Below are 26931 nucleotides of genomic sequence, written 5' to 3' on the forward strand. Positions count from 1 at the left end.
AGGGAGGTGCTAATCAATTCAGCCTAAGCCCCACACCACCCCCACATTGGCCAACCAGTTTCCCACCTTTTGGCCTTCCCACCTGCATCCTCCAACACATGTAGGATAAAGGGAAATAAGCAAGATAAAGGACAGGAATGTAGAAGGATAAAGAAAACCTTAGATATAAAAGGGATGGGACTTCCTCATCCCACAGACTCCGCCTTTTGGATACCCTGCATCCTGGGGGTGGGGGTGGGGGAGTCTGTTCTGCTATCCTTCAATAAAGCCTTTTGCTTTCTACTCTCCTGCTTCTCTCGTGTTATACTTCAGCATTTGGGGAAGCAAGGACTTGTCAAGGTAACCAGCAGTATCATAGGCGAGTGCCACCATGCCAGCTACTTCTTTGTATTAGTTATTAAAATTTCATTTTATTGAGCACAAGTACCCATTGCAACAGGAGAGGAGTACAGATAAGGAGCTAAAGCAGCACGAGGGAGCAGAACCCTAGATGTCCTGCCAGGGTATGTAATAATAATAAATTTTGATGTCTCAGGGGGATAGAAAATTCTGAGAAAGGGTAGAAGAATGTTTTACATGTCAAACTTCGCTCAATTGCTAAATAAAATGAATCACGTGTTTTTTACATTCATTGGATGCAAATCCATAATGAAGTTTATTTATATTTGATTGAATTATTAACCCAAAGAATTGATACCTTTAAAATGAGTGAAATTACAGTACAGAGAAAAAAATATTATGACAATTAAAATCATAGATTAGTAGATGGTCACGGTGGTGCATGCCTATAATCCCAGCAGCTCTGGAGGCTGAGACAAGTTCAAAGCCAACCTCAGCAGCGGTGAGGCACTAAGCAACTCAGTGAGACCCTGTTTCTAAATAAAATACAAAATAGGGCTGCAGATGTGACTCAGTGGTTGAGTGTCCCTGAGTCCAATCCCCGGTACAAAAAAAAAAAAAAAAAAAAAAAAAAAATCATAGCCTATTTATTTCCTGATCTTAGGTATATCATTTATAGTTCAATTTTCAAATTTGTTGAAGTGAAAATAGTACCATTAGACTAAAGGAATAGAATACTTTTTCAGAACCTTGACGTACAGACCTGTATCCCATTAATAATCTCAAGTTGAAAACTTTGCTCCTTGGTCATTTTGTATAAAGTCTTGAGAAGTATTTTAGAATTTCTTTACATTTTATTTCTAGTCAATTTAAAATTGTTCTAGAAGAGACTTCATTAAAACATGATCCTGAGTCATCTTTCTAGCCCACCCTTCCCTCTTCATGGCCTGAAGTACAAAAAACATTAAAATAAAAGGCTGTTTGTGTTATTTTATCAAAATAATGACAAACTACATTTCTCAAATAAAAACTTAACAAAAACCATGAGAGCTTTAGTTTAACTTAATTCAGCTACTTAAAAGAAAACTTATGGACAGAAATAGTTTTATTTGGGCTTTGTGATATTTCAATTCAAGTTTAAACAATGTTTATAATTATTCCCCCTGGGCAATAAGTTCTACAAGAAGTAAATAAGAGACTGTGGTTCTAGGAAACTACCAGTAAAAACCAGTTAATGATTACTATGGAATTGAAACTTTCATAACAATTATTCTCCAGCAACAATCTTCCATTAAAAACATTGAAGCACTCACTGGGAAAAATGTCTAGCACTTGATGAAATCTCTCATTTAGTTTAAATTAAAAGAAGTTCACAAACATATCAATAATGAATTTAGACTTTCCTTTTAAATTCTAACAGCTTCTATGCACACAACATTTTTATACTGAATTAAGTAAATGGGAAGAAAAAAAAAAAAAAAGGAAAAGAAAAAGCTTAGCCTTAATGTAGAACTGTGGGAGAAGAACAAATGGGAAGAGGTTTCCATACTTCAAAGTTTAAAAACTCCTTTATTTAATTTTGTCATTTCTGGCAGCTTGGTATAAAGCAGAACTATTTCAGAACAAATTAGGCTTACCCTCTCAAAGAACTATTCTCTCTAGATTCTTAAGAAAATAATGATGCTTACTATATAGTAGTACATGTATTTCTCCTTGGCTTGATCAAATTACTTATGTATCTATGAATTGTGCTCCTTAATGACTGAAAATTTCTGGGACTGTGTTTTACAAAGCTAATGGCACACTATTGGGATAATAAAAGTTGATGTACACAGGGATATTAAAATTTTTAAAAATTTCACTACTTTTTAAAAAAGTTCTCTTTTCTATTCAGTCTGAGGAAGATATCAAGTAAAAGAGGAAAGAAACAAAAGCATACTTGCAATGCTGGCCACTCAGCATCAAAAGGATGATAACCTTTCTGTTAAATCGGTTAGAATTAAAGCAGGTATACAGCAAGCAATGCTACTAAATGTCAAATGTTTCAGAAGTCCATACCAAGATACTCATGATCTTCATTTCCATGGACAGACTCTATTTTTCTTTTCCCATTTTTTTATTAGAGCTTTACAATTATACATAGTAGTTGGGTTCATTCTGACAAACTTATACATGCATGGAAACTGACTTCAGTTCATAATTCTCTCTTTTTCCCTCTAGTACTGGTCAGACTCTAAATAGGTAAAACAAACAAATAAATAAAATACTCACTCATGTAACGGAAAGTCTCTTCAGCAAGGACTGGAGAGAGGGCATCAGATGCATGGTGCTGGTGCTGCGGCGACTGTGTCCAGTCCTGATTTTCATACAGAAAGAGAGAGTCTACTCTTAGCTTATACTGTGGTAGCTGTTCTTCTAGCAGATTCACCAGCTCAACTTCAGGGAGATCCTCATTGGAGCAGACATCTAAAGAGGAGATACCATGAAATGAACCAGTGCATTTCAGTTTCTTGGGCTACAGAAAAAAAATTGATGAAATTAGTTTTTCAAAAGTAGGAAACCAAAGAGACATGAGACAAGATAACTTCTCTACTGATCTTTATTAACATGTTCTAGTACTACCGTTAGTCTCTCTCTAGATTTCTTTAAAAAGAGAACTTCCAAGGTAAAAATGATAACCACAGGGCTGGGGTTGTGGCTCAGTTGTAGAGCACTTGCCTCACAGTTGTGAGGCACTGGGTTCGATTCTCAGTACTGCATATAAAAAAATGAATAAAATAAAGTCCATCAAACAACAAAAAATTTTTTAAAAAATGACAACCATAAAATTTAATTACACATTATCTAAAAATATATTGCTTAGTGATAATAAAACTATGTTCTTAAAATTTTAAATTGGGACAAATTTCTTATTTCTTCCTTATCAATCTATTTAACACTGTTTTTAAGAGTTCTCACCTTAACTTATATGCTAGAGGCAAGGGGAGCAACATGAAACCACCAGCAGAAAATAGCCAATTCAAAAGGGATTAAATTACAGTTTCTCTAATAATAAAACTTCAATTCATAGAAGGAATCTTCAAAATCTGGAAAAATTACATTTTAGTATATTTGACAGCGAAGTAAGTACTTGATCATTTTTTATTTTAAAAATGTGATATACAGAAGCCCTTACTATATTAGAAGAAATTTTAAAAGGGGAGGGAAAAAAATTTCTTCACTTTTATAGCCTTAACATAATATAAATTTAGTATGATACAAAGAACATCAACTTGTAAGTCAGATAGTCCTGAGTTTGAGTCTGCCACTGCATGATAGCTTATATAATCTCTATGCATCAGTTTCCTCATCTATAAAATGGAGACAGTGACAGTATCTGGTGCTTTCATGGCTGCTCTATGAACTAAGTGAGATAAATGCATGAAAAATACCTATATTTAGGTTCAATACCTGGCACACCATGAAGGCATCTCTAAATGTTAGTTATTTCTATTACTATTTTGCAACTGAATTTTTTTTATACCTAGACATCAAATCAAGGCTTCAGTTCCCATAGAATCTAAATAATCACAAAAAAATCAATGGTAGAAGGCACTTCAGAAATCATCCACTATTGCCTCCTAGATAAAAGAAACTAAGACTTAAAAATGAGTGAGTTGGTGAGGACCACTGGATTTGTGTCTCAATTTCTTATCCAGCACTATGCCTACTCACCTACAGGCCATGTCTTATTGCTGTCTCCCATTTACTTATAGGACAAAGGCTTACCACTACACTTGTCCTAGAAGGCAAGTTCATACACATCATGTCTCTACAATTCCACATTAGTCTCATGTACCTCCTAATTCCTTCAGGTGCCTAGCCTAACTTATTTTCATTCTTTTGGTACTGGGGATTGAACTCAGGGGTATTCAACTGCTGAGATACATCCCCAGCCATATTTTGTACTTTATTTAGAGACAGGATGTCTCACTGAGTTGCTTAGTGCCTTGCCTTTGTTGAGGCTGGCTTTGAACTTTTGATCCTCCTGCCTCAGCCTTGCGAGCTCCTGGGATTACAGGTGTACGCCACTGTACCTGGCTTATTTTTCATTCTTAATACTAGAAAGAACATGGAATTTGGCATTAGACCTAGTTCCTAAATCTGATTTCTCCACTTATTGGCTATGGAATGTTAGACATATGACTTACTTTTTCTGAAACTTAATTTTCCCCATTTGTAAAATAAAGAGATCATTTTCTACACACAGCAGTTAGAAGTAACAAAACAAAACAAAGAAACAATTAAGGCACCCAAGGTAATGATTGGCACATAGTAGGTACCCACTGAATACTACTCATATCACTATTCTCTCACAGGCCCACTGCCCTTGAATACAAGTTGGATTTTCTTCTTTTTGTGTCTGTTCCTGGCTTCCTGTTCCCAAGACTATCCATCATTTAACACCTTCCAAATTTAGCCATTTATATATAAAAGAAAGAGTTATCCCTTTTAACATGCTTAAAATAATAGGGCTTAAAATAGAGAAAATACAGGATGTGGTATCTATCCTCTCATTTTTAAGAGATCTGATATTTCCTTTGTGGGTGGTATAAAGGAACATGCCCTAACTCTGGCAAAAACAACAACAACAACAAAACCCACCACCATCACCACCATCACCACCACCACCACAACAAAACCAACCAAGAAACCCCCAACAAAGTATTTAAGAATACAAAGCTTAAAAAAGTAAACTTATACTACTTGACTTGAACTTACCATTTACAGTTATTATTTTTTTTTTGGTACTGGGGATTGAACTCAGGGGTACTCGACCACTGAGCCACAGGCGTGTACCTTCGCACCAGCACCAACTACAATTTAATGAGTCAAATACAATGAGACTAGCAATATCGGGCATTCCTATGCACCCAGAAGAATAAGCAGTGGCTTCATAATCCCAAGGAGAGATGAGGTTCATTTAAACTTTAATTATAATTCTGCTAAAATTTGGGAGTTTTCTTTTAGTAAGTGTTAATGAAATCCTCCAAAAATTCAAACTCACCAATTTCCTGCTTCTAAAATGTAATTTAAAAAATTAGGGTACAATCCAGGTTTAGTAGATAAATATTCTTCAGACTAGTTCCTCCTACTTGCTTACATATTCTGATGTACTCTTTTTTTTTTTTTTTTTTTGGTACTGGGGATTGAACTCAGGGGCATTCAACCACTGAGCCCCAGCCCAGCCCTATTTTGTATTTTATTTAGAGACAGGGTCTCACTGAGTTGCTTAGTGCCTCACTATTACTAAGGCTGGCTTTGAACTCATGATCCTCCTGCCTCAGTTTCCCAAGCTGCTGGGATTCTGAAGTACTATATTATTCTTCTGTTTGTAACAAACTTTACAACCCACCCTTTACAACCTTATCTTCCAATGCCTCCCCATCAAACCTACTTCTTTCTATTCACATTGCCTCCATTTAGGTTCAGGGCTTCCTTGTTCCTCTTAAATAGGTCCTCAGAATTGGTCTGCATGCATTGCACTCAACTCACCCTCCAAATCATCTATCACTCTCCTACTTAAGGCTAGGAGAGATTTAGTGGGGCAACATGGTGTATGCCTGCAATCCCAGTGGCTTGGGAAGCTAAGGCAGGAGGATTTCAAATTTAAAGCCAGCCTCAGCAATTCAGCGAGGCCCTAAGCAATTCAATGAGACCCTTTCTCTAAATGAAATACAAAATAGGGCTGGGGATGTGGCTCAGTGGTCAAGTGCCCCTGAGTTCTATGCCTGGTACCAAAGAGAGAGAGAGAGAGAGAGAGAGAGAGAGAGAGAGAGAGAGAGAGAGAGATATTTAAATTTCATCTAGCCAGTAGAGAAAAACCTCATGGAATATTTTGGGCAATGAATAAAGATTTCAGAAGGGCCATGCCTACTGGTAGTAGGAGTAAATTAATGCTATAATAAAGAATATTAGAGTATGGTACCGATATCCACATAACAGCCACAAAAATATTAACCTTATCAGCAAATAATCCGCCCAAAACAAAATTTTTTTTTAGTGAGAGAGGAGAGAGAGAGAGAGAGAGAGAGAGAGAGAGAGAGAGAGAGAAAGAATTTTTAATATGTATTTTTTAGTTCTCGGCGGACACAACATCTTTGTTGGTATGTGGTGCTGAGGATCGAACCCGGGCCGCACGCATGCCAGGCGAGTGCGCTACCGCTTGAGCCACATCCCCAGCCCCAAAACAAATTTTTAACACTCTTCCAAGGAAGACAACAAAATCCAAATAGCTAACAATTTAACAGTTATAATACTCAGCATCCTATTAAAAAATTGCCAGATATTGCAAAGATTAAACTAATTTAAATCCATAATCAGATGAAAAATGCGGCAAGAAAAAAACTCGGTAGTGACAGAGATGACAGAATTAGCACAACATTAAAACAGTTAATAATTAATGTGTTCAAAGATTTAAAAGAGAAACATGAATTTAACAAGAAACAAAAGATATATATATATATATATATATATATATATATATAATTATAAAACCAGGATAAAACTGGAGTACAATCTCAAAAATGAAAAATTCACTAGATGATTAACCAATTAGATATTCTCTAGAACAAAAGAACAGGAAAATCTAAAGGCATAGAAATGGAAATTATCCAAAATTAAGCATAGGATGAAAAAGACTGGGGGAAATTTAAAAAAAACATCAGTGACTGCTTCACAATGCCAAACATACATGCAATCAGCGTCATAGAAGAGGAGGAGAGAGGTGAGAATCAAAAACATACCTGAAGAATAGCCCAAAACTTCCAAATTTAATTAAAACTATAAACCCATAGTTTAAAGAAACTCAACAACTTCAAGCAGGATAAACAAAAGGAAAACCAGACTAAACCAAACTGCAAAACACCAATGATAGAGAGAAAACTCCTAAAAGCAGAGAAAAGGGATACATCACATTAAGGGAAAAAAGAATGAACTAACACTAATTCACTGGACAGAGTGCAACGCAGATAACAATGGAAACCATCATTAAAATATGAAAAAAAAAAAAAGGTCAACTTAAAATTATTTACCAGTGAAAACATTTTTCAAAAAAGGTGAGAATTTCTTCTTTCTTTTTTTTTCCCAGACAAGCAAGAAATAAAAAGTAATAGAAATGGTAAATCTGTGAGTAATAAGCCTTTGGTCTCATAATTTATAATTAAAGTTTAAAAAAAAATAATAAAAGTATAACATGTATAACATATGTAGATATAAAAGGCATGACAATAGTAATACACAGAATGGTAGGGGAAAATGAAAGAATATTATTTTAAAAATACTACATGAAATACTATAATGTTATCTGAAGATAGGCTGTGATCAATTATGATACATATTGCAAGCTAGAGCAACCATTTAGACAAAGAGAAGATATAGCTACTAAACCAACAATGGAATTAGAATGGAATCTTAAAAGAATACTCAATTTTTCAAAATGAGGACAAAAGAAAGAACAAATAGAAAACAAATTGTAGCACAGTAGACTCAACTAAATTAATAATTACATTAAAAGTAAATAATCTAAATGTTATAATTAGGAAGCAGAGACTGTCAGACTGGGTTAAAAAAAGATAACAATTCAACTGTAATTTACCTGTACAATGTGTTCTTTAAATGGAAAGATTTATACTCTCTCTCTCTCTCTCTCTAACAAAACATTAGTAAATCAATCTTGCAATATGTGGAGAGCAAAAATATTTCAATTTTATTCACTTTAAGTAATTTTATCATAAATATTTTATTATTTATTACTTTTATTTCTGATCTTACTTAGGATGACTCAATTTGATAAAGGGAATTCTTGACACAACATCTGTGAAAGGCTAATTTTTCTCCTATGAATGGAAATACGGCAAGAATATCTGTTTTTATGATTATACTACCAGTATGACTCTGCACCATGTACAGCCAGAGGAAGGAGAAGTTGTGCTCCATTTGTGTACAATGTGTCAAAATGAATTCTACTGTCATGTATAAATAATTAGAACAAATTAAAAAATAATAAAAAAAGAATATCTGTTCTTACCACTTTTATTCAACAATATAGTGAGATCCTGTCCTAGTCAATGAGGCAAGAAAAAGAAATAAAAAGGCATCCAGATTGAAAAGCAATATGTAAAACTGTCTCCATTTTCAGATGATATGATGGTATCTATAGAAAATACAAAGGAATCTACCAGAAAGTTACTAAAACTAATAAGAAATCCAGGCAGTTGCAGAATACAAGGTTAATATAAAAATATTTCATTTCTATATGCCAGTAACAGTTGAGGAATGAAATTAAAGAAGTAATGCCCTTTAAAAACAAAAATATGTAAGATTAAATTTTATAAAATGTAAGACCTGAACAACAAAAATTACAAAATACTGTTAAGAGAAATTAAAGAAAACTTAAAAAAATGAAGAGATATATCAAGTTCACGGATTGAAAGATCCAAAATTCTCCAGATGTCAATACTCTATGAAATGATTTATGCAATTCCATTCAAAATTCCAACACTCCTTTTTGGTAGAAATTAAAAAGCTGTATCTAAAATTTATGTAAAAATGTGAAAGATCTTGAATGGTCAAAATAATTTCTGAAAAAAACAAAATTAGAGGATTTACATTACCTGATTTCAAGATTTACTAGTTAGAGTATCAAGACAATGTAGTATTTCTGAAACATAGACTTGGTGAGTAAAGCAACACAATAGAGTCCAGAAACAGACACACATATATATGAACTAAGTGACCTGCAATGGAATTACCAAGATAATTTAATAAATTTAAAAGATAGTTTTTTCAATAAATGGTACAGGAACAACTAAATATTTGATTGGAAAAAAAATATACATACAAAAAAACCCCTAGATCCTAACCTCATTTTATACTTAAAAGTAACTATAGCCAGGCATTGGACATATTCCTGTAATCCTAGCAGCTTGGGAGGGTAAGGAAGGAGGATCTCAATTTTGAGGCCAGCCTCAGTAACTTATAGGGAGCCCTTAAGCAACTTAGCAAGACTATCTCAAAATAAGAAATAAAAAGGACTAGGATATGGCTCAGTTTTGAACACCCCTGGTACAAAAACAAAAAACAAAACTATTAAATGGACCACTGACCCAACTTAGAATCAAAAACTATAAAACCTTTTAGAGAAAACAGGACAAAATCTTAGTGATTTTTTATATATGCAAAGATTTCTCAGAATGGCACAAAAAATGAACTGTTAAAGCAAAAATTGCTAAAATAAACATCAAATTTAAAATCTCTGCTTTTTAAAAGATATCATTAATAAAAGGGAAGGAAGCTAGTTAGAGAAAATATATAAGGAACACTTATAATTCAGTACTTACAATTCAATAGTAAAAGGTTTTTTAAAGAAACATGCAAATGACTTGCATAGAAAATTCAAAATGATATCCAAAAATGGACAATAAACATATGAAAAGATGCTAAACATCATTAGGCATCAACAAAATCTAAAATAATACAACAAAGTGAAGCCAGTACACATCTACTAGATGAACAAAAGCAATGACCTTATCAGTACTGATGATGGTGAGCAAGCTGCAGCCTGGAGTGCCAACTCCAGCTTGCTGCCTCTGCCTGGCTTTATAAATCAAATTTCACTGGAACATATTCACACTCTTTCTTTTATGTATCCCCTATGGTTGCTTTTCTGCTATAACAGAGATGCTGCAACTTCATAGTAAAAACAAATGAACTATGATGCTAACCTTAACACAAGTGGATAAATCTCAAAAACATTTTGTAGCACAAAAAAAGCCAGCACAAAATTTTTAATTTATCTGTAATTCCAGAATAAGCAAATTTAATCTATTGTGGCAAAAAGTAGATGTATGATGTCTGGAGCCAGAAGTAAGGAGTGGAAAGATTTGGTTACAAGGAAACTTTTGTAGAAAGATAAAAATGTTCTAAAACTTTGATTGTACTGGTAGTTATATGAGTGTATACATTTGTAAAAACTCAAAACTGTACACTTAAAATGGGTGTTTTTATTGTATTTTAATAAAGATGGTTCAATAAAGCTGATTTTTAAAATTTTTTTTAACAATACTGGGGATTGAACCCAGGGTCTCTGTACTACTAAGCTATATATCCCCAACCCTTTTTATTTTTTATTTTGAGATGGGGTCTTACTAAGTTGCCCAGGCTGGCCTCAAATTTTCAATCTTCCTGCTTCAGCCTCCCAAGTAGTTAGCATAGCCATACAGCTGAACTAAAGAAACAAAACAAAAAAACATAACTTTGGGTTTGGATGGCTGTCAGTATTTGGAATTTTTTTTATTTTTTAAAAAAGTGGTACTGTGTGTTACATAACATTCCCATCTGGTTTTGTAGCTACATCCCATATTTAATATATTAACACATCTTCAGCAAACATGAATATTCTCAGATAAATCTAGAAGAGACCACAGAAACCAGAGAAATGAGTTTTAGAACCAAAGTTTAGAAAAAACTTTTTTGAATGTTCTGAGTTTGTTTGTTTGTTTAAATTTAGCATTGCATATGAGGTGTTAAGGTCCTGTACCTATGTTTGCATACCCTGTAAGTCCCAAGAGGTTCTTGTATGGGAGGCACTGTTGTCAGGTGCTGGTAGGGTACACAAACACAGGTAACCCTGTTTTTGTCCTGTGGTGAGATAAGAAGATTGGTGAGGCAGTCCTTGCTCACCAGCGCACCAGAGGGCATATGGAAGTCAGACACAGGCACAGAATAGCATACAAGGGAGATTTTGATAATGCGAAAGGAGACCAGGGTATGGAGAGATTAATTCAGTCCAAGGAAACCCGGCCAGAGAGGGAGGCTGAAGTTTCATCATGGCAGGTCATATAGGGTAGACTGAGGTATCTGCATATTATCCTATAAGCAACATCACTTTGATATTATCAAATTGGACTTACCAGTGATGCTCTCCGAGTCTCTGTGATTGCTACTCATGAGGTTTTCTTCACCTGTTGGTGATGTAAAAATGGCATTCTGCAACTGACTCATGCAGGATCCTTTCTTGCTTTGGTTGAAAAGGACAGCTTTGGTATGAATCAGAGTAAAGGAAATCCATCAAGCCATTTAATAAAGAAATAGAAGTAGGCATATGGATATTTTCTTTTGCACAGATTTTCTCTGATGAGTCAAACAGCATCTGCAGCAATGAGTGCTCTCATGTGATTATCATCACTTGGACAGTCATGACCTAAAACAAAGAACAGATCACATGACTAGGATTCAGCATGTTCTTTAATAACAGTAATCTACCTGGCAAGTCTGTCATTAAAAATATTTTTCTAATGATATACATAACAATATGCATAAATCTCAAAGGAATTATGCTGAAAAAAGTCAAGACTGAAAAAGTATATCGTTTATGATTCCATTTAAATAAGAATTCTAGAAAAAATTCAACTTATCTTCAGTGACAGAAGGCAGATCAGAAGCTGCCTGGATTGGGGGAGAAATTACTAAAGGGCAGGAGAAAAAGTCTGGGAGATGATGAATATGATCATTATTTTGATTGTAGTGATGACTTTATGTGTGTTTGTGTGTGAAATGTGATCAAATTGCATACCTAAAACATGCAGTTTGGTGCATGTTAATTATTTTTCAATATAGCTATTTACATTATTTTTAAAGGAAATCAACTGTTTAAAGAAATACAATAATAACATAGTATAGGGACTAGAACATATAGAGAAGTAAAATGCAGTACACTAGCATAGAGGCCAGGAGGGAAAAACAGGGGCATCCTGCTATAAGGCTTTTATACTTTATGTCAAATAGTAAAATGCCGTTTAAAGGTAGACTGTGATAAATTAAAAAGGGAGGTAGACTGTGATAAGTTAAACAGGTATTTTATAAACCTGAAAGTAAGCAATGACATAAGTCAAGAATTATATATACCAAATCAACAACAGAGATGAAATGGAATAACAACTTAGGTTTCTCAGTCTGGCCACTATTGTCATCTTTAGTCATTTGGGTAACATGGTTCAGCAGCATCTCTGTCCTGTACTGACCAGGTGTTATAAGAAATGTAATACATTCTGCTGACAGTTATTTAAAAATAAAATCAATTTAAAAAAGAAAAATTATTTTCAACTTTTAAGAAAGCATTTTTTAAAAAGTAATAAGTTACAGATTTGCTTGTGAAAAGGGAAGAGTGGGGAGGGAGACAGCAAAGAGAAGGAAGTGAAAAGCAGGGAAGAGGAAGAAGATAAAAAGGAAAAGGATAAAAGCTAAGTACTCTCATACTGGTCTGATTTAAACTGATTTTTAAAAAGAACTGGGACTCTTTTAATCATATTTTAATCAAAAACCACTGTGAAAATCTAATAATAACCTTGAGATCTTCTATCCACCAGTTAGTTACATACAAGCTAGTTTAATCTTATGTTTACATTACCATTTCTATTTTTTAACTTCTATTTTTTTTTTTGTATTTATATATCACACAAGAACACAAAAAACTGTATCTAAGTTTTGACAATGAATTCCAGACTTTGTTCTAGAGAACTGCTTTTTAATTAGCTCTGGAGGTTTTGTTAATGGTTTGGTCTGAACCCTTACACACAAGAATAGAGAAAACCAAGTTGAACACAGAACTAAGAGCACTTTAAGAGTCATGTAGGAAGAATGTAGATCTCCAGGACAATCCAGGAACCTGTCCATCCTGTACACTATGCAGCAGGTCAGAGACCTGCAAATGGAATGCTCTTCCTGGTAACTACTTAGAACATGCCATGGTCTAAATCTGAACTCAGTAAAATCAATTTGGAGTAGCAGCAGTAAACACAGAACAAGTATGCACCTTGGCATAATTCAAGTCTGAATTTTAATCCCATTTTCTGCTTTTCTTGCACATAATTTACCATTTTTGAGTCTCACTCTTTATTGCCAAGATGGGAATATTAACTACCCTTAAGAGAAAGGTCATATATGAGGATTAAATTAAAAAATAAACAAACAAACAAAAACTTCCCTTCTTGGAACCTGACACATAGGAGATGCCCATTCCTTTCAGCTTCTCCCTACTACAGCTTGGGCCTGAAGAAAATATGATGTTTTCTACCTAATATTTCTTAGGTTTCTGCAATATTCAAGTATGGAACAAATGCATCTGAAGATTACTTGAGTAATCTTTTTTGTGATCCTGGAAATAAAGTAACTTGGGAATATAGTAACAGTGTCATAATGTTGGAACTACCTAGGGTATTATTATCAAAGCTCATTCCTTTGCAATTCTGAGGAAGGTTTTCTTATAATAGAAAGTCTTAATTTTCTCCATAACATAGTGGTTATATTAGCTCCTATAGCTGCTACAAAAAATTGCTGCAAACTCAGTGGCTTAAATAACCACCCACCCAGGTCTTATCTTACAGTTTGGAGGTCAGAAGGACGAAACTGTTTCACTGGACCAAATACCAAGATGTTGGCAGGGCAGTGTTCTCTCCCTCTGGAAGCCCCAAGGGAAAATCCATTCCCTTGCCTCTTTGACCCTCTACAGCTGTACTTCTTGGCTTAGGGTCTCTTCCACCATCTTCAAAGCCAGCAGCACAACATCTTCAAATCTCTTTCTCTGCTTCCATTGTCCCACTGCTGCCTTTTTTGCCAAAATCTCCCTTTGCCTCCTTCTTATAAGGACACTCGTAATTATGTTTAAGGTTCAACAGGATAATCCAGGATAATCCATCTCAAGATCTTTATTTAGTCATGTCTGCAAAATCCCTTTTGCTTAATGTAACATTCACAGGTTGTGGGAGTCAGGTCTGGATACCTTTGAGGGCCATCTTTCAGCCTACCACTGTGGTTAAGAACATGAATTCTGCAGCTACAGTGCCTTAGTCTGAATTGCAGAGCCACCACTTACTCGTTATATGATCTTGGTCAAATTAATCTCATTTCTTCATCTATTAAATGGGCCTAATAACAGGACTTACTTTTGTGGAGGTATAATGGGGATTAAATAAGTTATGAGGAAGTAATAGTAGCATCAGCCTCAGGGTGTTATTGAGGGAATTACGTGAGTTCACATGTACATACATCTTGGAATAATGCCACAGAATACAGTAAATGCTATATGAGTATTATTTGTTATTTCTATCACCATCAAAGTGCATTCTTATTGTCATTATGATATTATTACTGTACCTTACACAATGTTGGGTGCAATGGAAAATCTATTGATAGCTTGATGGCATCTTCTCTCAATATAAGTCACATTTACTTCCTGCCCTCTGGCAAATTATGTTAAGTTCAGGGCAATCATTTTCTTTTAGTCTCTTAGATGTATGAATAAACAGAAGGCACAGTCAGAGTTCTGAACTTAGTAGAAGCTAAATTTTGACAAGCACAAACAACACATTTTCAGTATCTTTCCTAGTTTGTACACACATATTCTTAGTACTTCTTTGACAGCCACCTACTTTTTCTGCTAGATCTTAATTCAATCGTTTTAGAAACAACTGCTCTTCTTTAAAAAAAAAAAAAAGTCAAGTATGCATTACTTAACAAAAAAGCAGGCCTCTGTAATTCATGCACATATAGGAGAAAAAAAGAAAATAAACTAACCAAAAAACTCATTTTAATAAGAATGAGACTTCAAGGCTGGGGTTGTGGCTCAGTGGTAGAGCATTTGCCTAGCATGTGTGAGGCACTGGGTTCGATTATCAGCACCACATATAAATAAATTAATAAAATGAAGGTCCATTGACATTTTTAAAAATATTTAAAAAAATAAAAGAATGAGACTTAAAAAGACAAACCAAAAACAGGTTAGTAATATAAATATTGCTGGTAGAAAAAACATGGCAAATTACTTAGTTTAGCTCAGCCCTGGAACTAACTGATCAACAGTGAATGCCTAAACATAGGCCCTGTGCCTTAAAAAATAAAAAAAATCTTGCTACTTCCTTAAAACAGGATATTCTGGTGAAAACAAGGAAAGGGATAAAATAACTCAAGGAGAACAAACTTGAGGGAATGTAAAGTGTGGAAATACAGTAAATGCAATGACTTAATGAAACACTGATACTGGAAATATATTTCCAAATTTTATTTTACAAATGATTTTTGGGTATTAATTTGGCTGCTGATCTACATGTAGGAGTGGAAACAGTGCCGATCACCAACTCTGCAGCAGCTCCCCAGGCAGTAGCAAACTAACCCAGACATAAGCTATGTAATTTTAAAAATAAAATAAATTCACCATGACCCTATATTACATAATAGATTGTTGACGAAGAATCATTAATGGTACTATACCTGGCTACACCAGACAAAATGTACTCCAAAGCTACAGTAATTTAAAAATCAAATAATGAGCCACATGAAGATTCCAGCAGGGCTTCTGTGCTAAAAGTTAGAGGGGGAAAAATGGCAATATGTGTGCGAAAGGGTGTCACCACCAAAATCCAGCCCAGCTAGGAATCAGCAGACCTCCTGAAGGCAGAGACCATACACCATGTCCAGCTGCAGTGAGTCCACAGAGAACTACACTGGCTACATTCCAGCATAGTTATTCTACCAGCAATTGTACAGAACAGCACAGCTATTCTTCTAGCAATCTCTTCCTCTTTTTTTTTTTTTTTAATTGTCATTCAATTTATTGATCACTAGAGTTTTCAGAATATGAAACGCACAGAGGTAGCTCTACTTACAAACACTGGATTCCAAAAAGCTGTTAAATCCATTAGTTTAAACATCCAAAACCATGAAAGAGGTTTAGGCTAATGGGCTCAGCATTTCTTCCTATCTTATATATTTTGAGCATTTTTTTCTGTTTAGAATAAACATTTGTGGAGGCAAAACCCCTCCCTGCTACAATCTTTACCAACAGAAGGGTGGTAACCTCTGCATCAGAGCTCTGCCTGCAGATAAAAAGCCTGGAACCCATGGTGCCATCTGTAGTTTTCGTTAAGTTTCCACAGAGCACTTTCATTCACTACACTCAGCCTTTAAGGTGCTGAACTCCTAACCTTTACCTGAATTAACCTCTGACTAAGTAGGCATTCTATTTTAATAATGATCCTCTGCCAAAACCATTTCTGATAGCTTCTCAGCAGCTAAGCTGATCTGCATGAGATGAGGGGAATAATATTTATCTTTTTTTTTTAAAGGAAGAGGGAAGGAAGAGAGGTCCAATGGAGATGGCAGCAGTTCAAAAAACACAAGGAAATCCTAGGGAGTGTTTTGGCTTCCCCCTAACATGAAACTGAAAGTTTGAGCCAACTATTTATCTCTTGAAGGATCTGGACACTTGCTGACATTAGGTTACAGATATATTATTAGCTTATAAGGGCAGCTGCTACCAAGAATTAAGATCCAGGACATTAATAAAATGATGTTATTTTATTTTTAAATCTTTTCTTGTTATTATTGAGGCAGGGTCTCACTATGTTGTCCAGGTTGCCCTTGAATTCCTGGGCTCAAGTGAATATTCTGTCTCAGACTCCAGAGTAGCTGGGTCTACAAGTGCGTACCCTTGGCTTCATCTTTTTCTTAAACATAGAAAATAAGATCCTTTGATAAAAGTAATGGTTGAAGAAAGGAAAAGACGAATAGAGATCTTCAAAAAATGAGTAAAGCAGAATAAAGGGCACTACAGAGTTTGTGGGTTTCCTGTTCTCCTCCCCACCACCCTGCAAAATGGAAAAAACACCTCAAGCAGAAGCATTTTATACAATTGATTCTGGGGTTATTAAAATATGTTCTATACTTCTGAAACCAAATAAATCCTTCTCCAGCAAGTCAGAAAGTATTTTCTCTCAATGTTGACTAGCAAAATTTAGTTAGTAGATTAAATCAAAAGACACTATCAACTGGAAAATCTAGAAACACTTTATGGAAGATTAAGAAATGGACTGAACAATAGATATAATTATGCTGTCAGACTTAAGAGTATTACTTTATAATCTGTTCTTCAGGACTTAGTGTCAAATAAAACAGCTAAGAAGGCCCCTTGAAATGGAGCTTTCACGTAACAGTAAGAAATACACACGTTTTTAAAAGAACACCAGGAAAAAATCGTGGTTTTAATTATATCTATTAGCATATACTAATTATATAAAATAATGGGTTTGTAATATTTTCATACATGCATATAATTTGATCATATCCCAACAATAAAATGTAAATTGCTTTGGGTTGCTTAAAATGATCTTAAATTCTTCAGTTATTTAAAAATTATTGTACTTAAAGCCTTTAAAAGCAGAAGGTCCCATGTGATAGATGCCAAAAGCAAAACTGTAGGCAATATTGCTCTACAAGTAAACATTATCACTGACACTAGGACATGCAATCTTATATGACCAGGAACAGGGTGTAACTTAAAAATGGGGGTGAGTGATGTTCAGGATGGAAGAATAGTTATTACAAACATATTTATAAACACATGTAATTTAAGAACTATTCTCGAATTATCTGCTTGTGTGTCATGTAACTACTTTAATAATGTAATTCTCCTAGGCAAGAGACTTTCTAATTATATTACGATTAGACATAATACTTGTTTTTCAAAACCAGTTGTCACAATCATCTCCAGGATTTCAAGATAAAGTTACTTTTGAATGAGAATTGACATGTGTTGGATGATTCTGATTTGCCAATGAAATTTTGGAAACAAATAAGAACAGATAATGTTTTGGATAGCTGTTGGCTATCTGCACCTCAGGAGACCATGAGATTCTGAGCTTGAAGATATAGTTAGTAGGTAGCTGAGGAAATTCAGGAATTCTCCTCTTTGACCTGCCTTTAATGGCTAGTATTCACCAATTCTTCAGCATTTTCTCATGGACTCTCTCTTTTTTTCTCCTCAGGAATCCTTCTACTTCAAAGGTCTTAATTTCCCACTGTATGAGTCACTCCTCAAGTTTTCTCTTTAGTTCCAACTGGCATTTCATGACTTTAAATTGGAAATCTCAATATCAATTTATAATTGATACCATAAATTCCCTACATTCTAAACTGAATTCCTTCTCGCATAAAATCTGTTTCTTCCTGCTTCACTGATAAGTTGATAATAAGTCATCCTTTCTCTCCTCAACCCCTGTTTTGCATGTGGTCACTGGTTCCTGTGGATTTATTTTCCAAGGCTACTGTGCTGGTCTTACTTTAAACCTTTCTCTATCCTTGGGTACTACAAGAGCTTCTGACCTGGTCTGGCTTTCTTACTCTAAGATAGCATAGCTCTTGGAATACAAATTGCTACCCTACTTGCCCTCCCCATTCTTTCAGTATGCTGTTCCTATAATTCCAGTGTCTTTCGCCTCTAAATTTCTGGCAACTTGGGTTTCTGGTGCAGATTTTCCTATAAGGGAAAAATGTACTAACTCTATGGGAGACAAAATACACAATTCATTCAACAATTACATTATATATTAAGATCAGATATTCTGGCTTAATTACCATTTGTTAGTGAGTTTGTTTATTGTGACATACCTCCAGGCCTCTTCAACTTTGAGTATACTGAGAAAACTTCAGTTACTAGACCTGCACAACTGAGGAGGAGATAACACTGCACCATGAGAGTTTTCCTGAGCAGGAACTAGCTCTTTGACAATAACGGCTTTTAGATAAAGCATGACTTTATTGAAGAATATACCAAATGAAATTATACTGCAGAAGTTTTCTAAAATCAGCTTATAATAGTAAACAATTTATAATATGAGCATAAGAGCTTTCTGAGTTTCAAATGAAAATGTTAAATATATTTATATTTCTGATGCGATTTTAGTCTTTTCTAATAATAATAGCTAACACTGACAGAGCATTTACTGTGTGCCTAGTATCACATTAAATGCTTTTTGCCCATAATTCTCTTTAATTACCTTGCTTAAAAACTAGGAATGATGTCCAACTGTTTCTCTAAAGCTGGGGACCTCTAACCCTAAGGTGTACAAGACTAGAAGTGTGGAGGACAAGAAGTGTATATGTAGTTTGAAAAAAGCCTCAGATAATTCCAATACAATCCTATTTCTCCATTCCAATTTTTTAAAACACATACTGATTACCGAAGAAAGAAGAAATAAAAAAGGGGGAAATAAACTCTGTCAAGTAGTTTACATTTGCTCTTAAAAATGAGTTATCTGGTCCCAAAGTTGAGTAAATTTACTTCGAAGCAGAAGTGATCTGTGTTTTTAAATACATTATTTGCCTCTTTAAAAAGAGAGTCCCAAATATAAATTCAATTCTGCCTTTAAATGGTTATTCTATAACAACAACTACAACAAAAATACAGATCATTATTGTAAATAAGAAATAATTCTGTTACTTGTTTTGAGCTGTTAACAGTAATAAGCAGAATACTGATCAAAATATATCCTTATTCCAGTAAATTCAGTCTACTTACATAGTAATATCTTGTAAATGACAGGCATTCAATAAATATGTTAGGGGTTGGGGTTGTAGCTCAGTGGTAGAGTGCTTGCCTTGCACAAATGAGGTACTGGGTTCAATCTCAGCACCACATGAAAATGAATAAGTAAAAAAAATAAAGATATTATGTCCATCTACAACTAAAAAATAGTTTAAAAATAGGTTAAATAAATGAATAGGCTATAGTTTAGTTGTATCCTTGCAGTCTACAATAGGACAAAAATTAAACTACGTGAGAAACATGAGAATTAAGAGCATTTGAAAATTGACACTTTCTTAGCCCAATCTACAAAAATCTACTAGGCCTCTTATGGGCTTGAGTAATAGTTGTATGTGTATGTGCAGGGGTATATCAATAAAGCCCATCATTTACACTACAGTTGCAAACATACCCTGGAGATGGAATTAACAGCATTGTGATAAACACCACAAACCTTCAATATATACATATATTTTTGGTTTTCCATATCTTATTTTTCTTTAAATGATGTTATTTTTGTTTATTTTGCAATCAGTATGCCATCTTTTACAGTATGGCTTTAAATTTTATTCTATTCAACAGGTTTCAAAGAATAGTTTATTACATGCCTTAATAAAACATAAATATTTTCAAATTCAAATAGATGTTTAGTAATGAGAAAAGTTCACCTGAGAATTCATCATGTTAGAAATAATGAGGTGCCACAAGAAATCAAACATGTGCTTGAAATTGGGTGGGCAGAACCAACCTTTATTTCTGCTGAAGGGCTGCTGAGGAGCCTGGCTAGCCGCCTGCAATCACCTGCATTTATCTTTTTAAAAATTTGTTCCACTTACTTGTGCATGACAGCAGAATGGATTTCAATTCATCATACACAAATGGAACGCAACGTTTCAATTCTCTGGTTGTACACAGTTTTAAGACACACCATTCGTGCAATCATATGTGTACCTAGGGTAGTAATGTCCATCTCATTCTGCCATCTTTCCTACCCCTATAACCCATCTCCACCCTTCCCTTTTACCAATTCAAAGTTCCTCCATTCTTCCCATCCCCCCTCCTCCATCACAGATCAGCATCCACTAATCAGAGAAAACATTAGGCCTTTAGTTTTTTGGGATTAGCTTATATCACTTAGCATAATATTCTCCAACTGCATCCATTTATCTGCAAATGCCATTATTTTATTCTCTTTTAATGCTGAATAATATTCCATTGTGTACCTATACCACAGTTTCTTTATCCATTCATCTATTGATGGATATCTAGGTTGGTTCCACAGTTTAGCTATTGTGAATTCAGCTGCTTTAAACATTGGTATGGCTATATTAGTATAGTATGCTGATTTTAAGTCCTTTGGGTATAGATCAAGAGTGGGATAGCTGGGTCAAATGGTGGTAGTCTTCTTATTTTAAAAACATTGATGGTAAAATGTTTTCTATCTACTGTTAAGACGTGATAATGAGGAAAAGTCCAATAAACTTCTATAGCAGGAAAAAGATATGTCTTTGTATAAAAAAGACTGAAAATAACCAGATGACTCACAGTCATTATCATGAATAGCATTTACAGCAATAATGCTGATATCCTCCAGGATTATAAGCTTTTAGAGTTCTTTTTCTATATATTAAATGATCCCAAATTAATATTTTTTTCTTTTTAGATTGTACATCCACTTCTAATTTTGTTTCCTTTTCCCGTGAGGAGGCTATCAGGCATTACACTTCAGTGTTGCCAGTGTGCTTCTCCCCTTTCTAACCTGATGTTGGGCTAAGAAACCAGATAACCAGGTTATCAGAGAACTCATAAGGTGTCTGCTTGAGACTGAACCCGAGGACCTGTTTTTCTACCCCTGGCTGGTTTCCCAAGAACCTCTGTCTTTCACCCCTTCAGCACCAGGGATTTAGCTGGCATTCTTTTCTTCCTTTCACACTATTGTCAACTGTTTTTCTCACCTGTGTTCTTTTTCCTAGGCTGGCTCTGAATACACACTGTTCTTTCTTTACTGCCTCCCAAGAAAAGCACAGGTCCTCCTCTTCTTTTGTGAGAATTTTACTGTTGATACAAGGATATACAGAGTGCATTACAAACATGGAAAAAAAAAGGTTTGGGAAATTTTTTAAATTTCTCACTGTGATTTTGTTCTTTATCAGTGTTTAATGAAGCCGTTTCTTGGATTATCCCAGAGGACAATGTGCTCCCTTGTCATTTCTCCCTCATTACACTCTGAGCTCCTTGAAGGAAGATATCTTTTATGTGTCTGAAATCTAACAGCAACTGACGCGTGAAAGATTGTAATACACGTAATGCATTAAGCTTACAAATTAAAATGTCAACATTTAGTCAACATTTAATAACATTTAGATGTTTAAATAGATTTTCAATCCAACATCAACTAAATGAGTTGCCTCGAAAAACAAAATCCAGCTAAGATTGAACATTTTGAAGAAAACACTGTTATTTGTTTTATGAAAAACTCTATATAAAAGAGTTGTGTTAGAGTGATCTATCATTTTTATAGTAACGACACAGTACCACTTTTCTAAAATAGCTAAAAGAATTGAAACTTTCTTTGGCTTGATTAGTTTTTTTATGCTATCTACTAAGCATCTGCAGCTGATTATAAACACATTTAAAATAAGCCCTGCATCAAATGAGAAACGATTCAATATCTTCTTTTAAAAATTCACAACTGCTAAAATAAGCCTCATTTGTAGTCTTTGAATTTCATGACTAAAAAGAAAATAAAAGCAAATTCAGAGGTTTGGCCTAATGCTAGCTGAGAAAGATGAGAAGGGTTGAAAAGATTTTTTTTTTAAGTTGTTAAATTATATGCTTTAGGAACAGTAGCCCATCTCAGAGACATTTGTATTGGTTTCTAGGCTCCTCCTCCTCCCTTCCTCCAGACAGAGTGCTCTTTCTTAACCAACAAACTTCCCTTTGTTTTGATTTATAACACTGGCCTGAGGAACTCCAGCACTATACATGACATGCCTATGACAGAAAGTAGTAAGAGCAGAGAGCAGAGCTCTGCCACTTGGATTCCAAACATTATTTACTTGATATAAAAGATAAATTTTTAAGCAGTTCGTTTTCTAAGTTCACTTGCATTTTAATTATAAAGGAACAGTTAATTCTCCTGAAGGGTCACAAAACCACATGGAATGAAGCTCCTGAAAAGAGTCACCAACCACAGGCCTCCCACCACAGGCATGTACTCCATGATTCTCTTAAATGCCCTTTTTCTTCTGACACAATTCCATACCACATCTCTCACTGTTCTCTGACCCCCTCTCTGTTCTCCATTTCTCTCATTCCTCCAGTAAATTCACAAAATTTACAGCTAACATTCTCTCTAAATACTGAACATTAAGTGTAAGCATAATTTCAATCATGCTCTTGCACACTTGTTGATGGGGGTGTGAAGTAGGTGCTTAGAAGACAAAAAGAGGAGAGAAACTGACTTTTCATCATGTTTCTGCAATTTTTGACCGTGTATATATTGATATCCAGTTTTAAAAAACCACTAAACATGAGTTCCATGTTATTTACATAACTCCTGCCTTATCTAAACCTTGCTCCACTGGCTATCCTTTTCCTCCACTAGCTTCACCATCTTCCTTAGCTTATTAACATGCTCAAAATCTTCCCCTTTACTAAAAACAGAAAAAGTTACAAAAGTCTCCCTTTCCCAAGAGTGTAGGTTCCCCTCTGGCAACTTCCTCTCAGGAGATGCTTGCACAGCTTCTCCAAAGAGTGTTTTATTTTTTCCACCCATCTCTCTTCATACACATCATTTCCACCATAACCTGATACTTCTGAAACCATTCTCTCTTCCTCTACCGAGAGTCCCTGCCAACCAATCTAACCCTACTTTGCCAATGGTTAACTCATTTCTGGTTCAGTGTTGATTGATGACTCTCTACTTCAAGTTTCCTTCCATGGCTCCCCTGGAACCTACATCTTCCCAGGCTTGTTCTCAGATCCCTTGCTGGGTCATCCAACCCTCTCCTCTTGATCCTTAAATTTTATACTTTCCACAGTTCCGACAGTGACTATATTTTTTGTTCTTGTTGCTGTTGGATTTGGTTTTAATTTTTTTTTTCATTTACCGTTGTGCCAGCCAACTACCACCCCAGATTACACTGCAACTTCAGTTAATAACTCTCAAATTGGCTCTTCAGACTGCTTCCTGAGCTCCCCTCAAATTTCCCACAGGTTATTTAGAATACACTGAATGCTAGATTCCTTCCTCCCTCACCCCGCCACAGCCAATCCATTAATAAATCCTGTATAGTCAACTACCAATATACACCTCAAATCTACCCACTCTTCTGTCTTTTCTACCACCATCAGAGTTCAAGCCACTATCGTCCCTCAGTTTACAAACCAACCTTGTAACAGGACTTCATGCTTAAATTTCTTGCTCCTCTTCCTTCTCTATAAGGCAGCAAGAATCATGTTTTAAAAACTAAACTCCTTCTTAAAAAAAAAAAAAGGTGGCATAATACCTACAATAAGTGTCACACCTCTAGTTACAGTCTTATAAGGTCTGGCCCAGCCTGGTCCCTGCCCATTCCTCCTCCCTCACCTTCTTGCACCACTCTCCTCCTGGTCATACTAAGCCACTGAGATAAATGCCTTTTGTCACTTCTTTTCACCTCCTTCTCCTGTTCTCTTTTATCTATGGGCCTCTGTAACTGTCATTTATCATACTTAGAATACTCTTCTTTCTTGTTCTTTATATGATAACTACTTTTCATCCTTCAGGTCTCAGCTTAAAAGTCATGCTTGGAGAGAAGTTACCAGTTCACCTGATCTGAAGTGGCCTTCCCTGACCACCTTTGTTCTATAACAAAGCATCTCATTTGCATCTTTCATAGTACTATAATTTATTTCCTGGAAGTCCTCTTGCAAGAAAAGAGAAGATTCCATCTCCTCCCTTTCCTTCTCCTTACTGATCAGAACACAAATACAATGGCAGGAGATCAAGTAACTCAATAAATACTTGCTGAAATGAATTACTAACTAAATTGGTGGATGAATGAATACTTTCACCAAGTATAATTCATCAACTCCACTGTTACAAAAAATAGTATAACATTCTTAATTTAGGCCCTATTTTAACTACTCCTTTACCTTCTATGATTTCAAAAAGCTTTCTAAAGAGTAAGAACTCAAAGTTTGGCAAACACTGGCAGAAAAATATAGATAAACTTCAAAAATCTCAACAATCATTATAAAGTGAATTAGTTCTACCTCTATACCTCTGGCAATTTCTGTATGCTCATTTTCTAACATAAATACAGGGTTAAACAGAATGTCTTCAAGGTTATATTAGTCAGTGGTAAAGCTAGGAATAAAGTCAGAACATTACATACGAAGCAGTCAGTTCTAAAATAAATACCAATAAAATGATCTCAATCAAAAACTAGTCAGTCAGCTTTTTATTGAACAGCTTTCAATAAATACCATGTGAATTAAACTGAAAAGTACTAAAAAGAGATATACAGCCTCCGTGCAAAAGAAGGTTAAAGATTTAAGAAATCTAGTATTTATGGGGAAAGCACTAATGATCTCTATGATCTAGATTAGACATAATATCTAAGAAACCTAAGAAAATAAGATAACACCACTAGTTAACAAATATTTAATGGGTATTACAACCTAACAGTTCCATAGATAGTGTTGTGGGGAGAACCTTTTTCTGGCTTCACATAGGATGTAAAATTTTTATGGGTTTCTTAAGGATGAAAAGACTTTGATGAAAATGGAGTATATCTGTTAGAATAATGTAATTTTAAAAAAGCACACACACAAGCCTCCAAAAAGAGATCCAAAAGCAAGGTAGCAGTATAAAGACCAATCTGAGTGGTAAGGATTATGGGTAAGGTATTTGGAGATTTAAATCTGACTAGCTTAACATAAGAAGTCTGAACTTAATACTGTAGGAAACAAATTTCTAAATGGAAAGTGACATTGAGGAAAATAAATCCAGAGGCAGAATGGTGATAAATTTCAGGAATAGACAGAATGGAGACAGAAAAATAATTAGGACATTTTATCACATTATATATGGATTACTTTCATAAAGTCATAAAACAGGTGAATGGCAACAGTAAGAGAGAGGGACTTGTGAAATAGTGAAAATAGAACTTATCAACTAATGATTTGGGATTTGATAATTTTTCTGTCTTCAGTGATAACCACATCTGGCATACACTTCAGTTATTCAGGCTTGAAACTTCAATTTCCTTGCATCTCACACTTGAAAGTTCTCTTCTCCAGAGTTTTGTTCCCCACCCCACAAACTGGCTTCACCAACTTCCTTCCCCAACCACACAATATATTCCAGCCAAAACAAAGGACTGCATTTACTAGGTCCCTAGACACACCAGCAAGTTCCCAATTCTGTAATTTTGTTCATGCAATTTTGTCTATCTCTGATGTTCTCTCCCAATTCTGCAGATCCAAATTCTAACTATTCTTCACACAGCAGCTCAAATGCCACTTTTTCTACCAAGTCTTTCCGGAAGCCCAATTCAAAATAAGTAATTCTTCCATCACTCTACTTTTCTATAAAATACTTTAAAATCATCTCTTTATCATTTTCACTTACAAACTGTCTATCCCAGACACCAAACATACTCAATTTATATTTGTATTCCTCCCTGATTCTCAAGTAGTGAAAGGCTAAGACTCAGAAGATAGACTGCTTGAGTTGAGTCTTTGCTGTATATTAGCTAACGTGAATTTAAGCAAGTTTCATAGCCTCTCTATGTTACTATATATTTATGTATAAAATGGAGATAACAGTAGGTAGTTTTTAAGTCTCTCAGGGGATTGGGCTTAAATGGTGTAAGCATCATAAATATCTATTAAATACATAAAATCATTGTTCATAGTGGAAAAATACAACTATAGTTGTATAAAGCTTTATGACCCATATAAGGAAAGCAAAAGGTCAAAACAAAGCCAGTGTCTAAGTACAATGAGCTATATACAAATTCTTTCTAAATCTTCTTATGTATGCCCTAAGGTTAGCTACTACTCCTGTTATAGTCTTCCTTATATCAACAATGGTTGTGTTTTAGTTTGACATCTCAATAGTCTAAGAAAATCTTTAGTTCAGCTTCCTATGGCAATAGCCACTAATTTGTGTCTCCCTGCCTCCAATCTTATCCCTTTTATATTAT

General features: G+C 34.9%; 1 protein-coding gene across 6 annotated transcripts in view; it reads right to left on the bottom strand.

The window, feature by feature from the left end:
* TRAK2 (trafficking kinesin protein 2) overlaps window positions 1-26931 on the bottom strand; it is a 62670-nt gene that overhangs the window by 28910 nt on the left and 6829 nt on the right. For 3 of the 6 annotated variants that reach the window (XM_081261571.1, XM_081261570.1, XM_081261567.1), the window contains exons 2-4: window positions 21691-21790; window positions 11292-11581; window positions 2611-2805 (exon numbers count right to left, since the gene is read on the bottom strand). In XM_081261571.1, coding sequence (XP_081117697.1) covers window positions 2611-2805; window positions 11292-11382 — 286 coding nt within the window. In that variant the 5' untranslated portion in view covers window positions 11383-11581; window positions 21691-21790. Of the gene's footprint in view, window positions 1-2610; window positions 2855-11291; window positions 11582-21690; window positions 21791-26931 lie in introns of all 6 variants that reach the window. The other 3 variants (XM_081261569.1, XM_081261568.1, XM_081261572.1) reach the window with 2 other exon arrangements.

This window comes from Spermophilus citellus, assembly GCF_964194105.1.
Source record: "Spermophilus citellus genome assembly, chromosome: 11".
Lineage (NCBI taxonomy): Eukaryota > Metazoa > Chordata > Mammalia > Rodentia > Sciuridae > Spermophilus > Spermophilus citellus.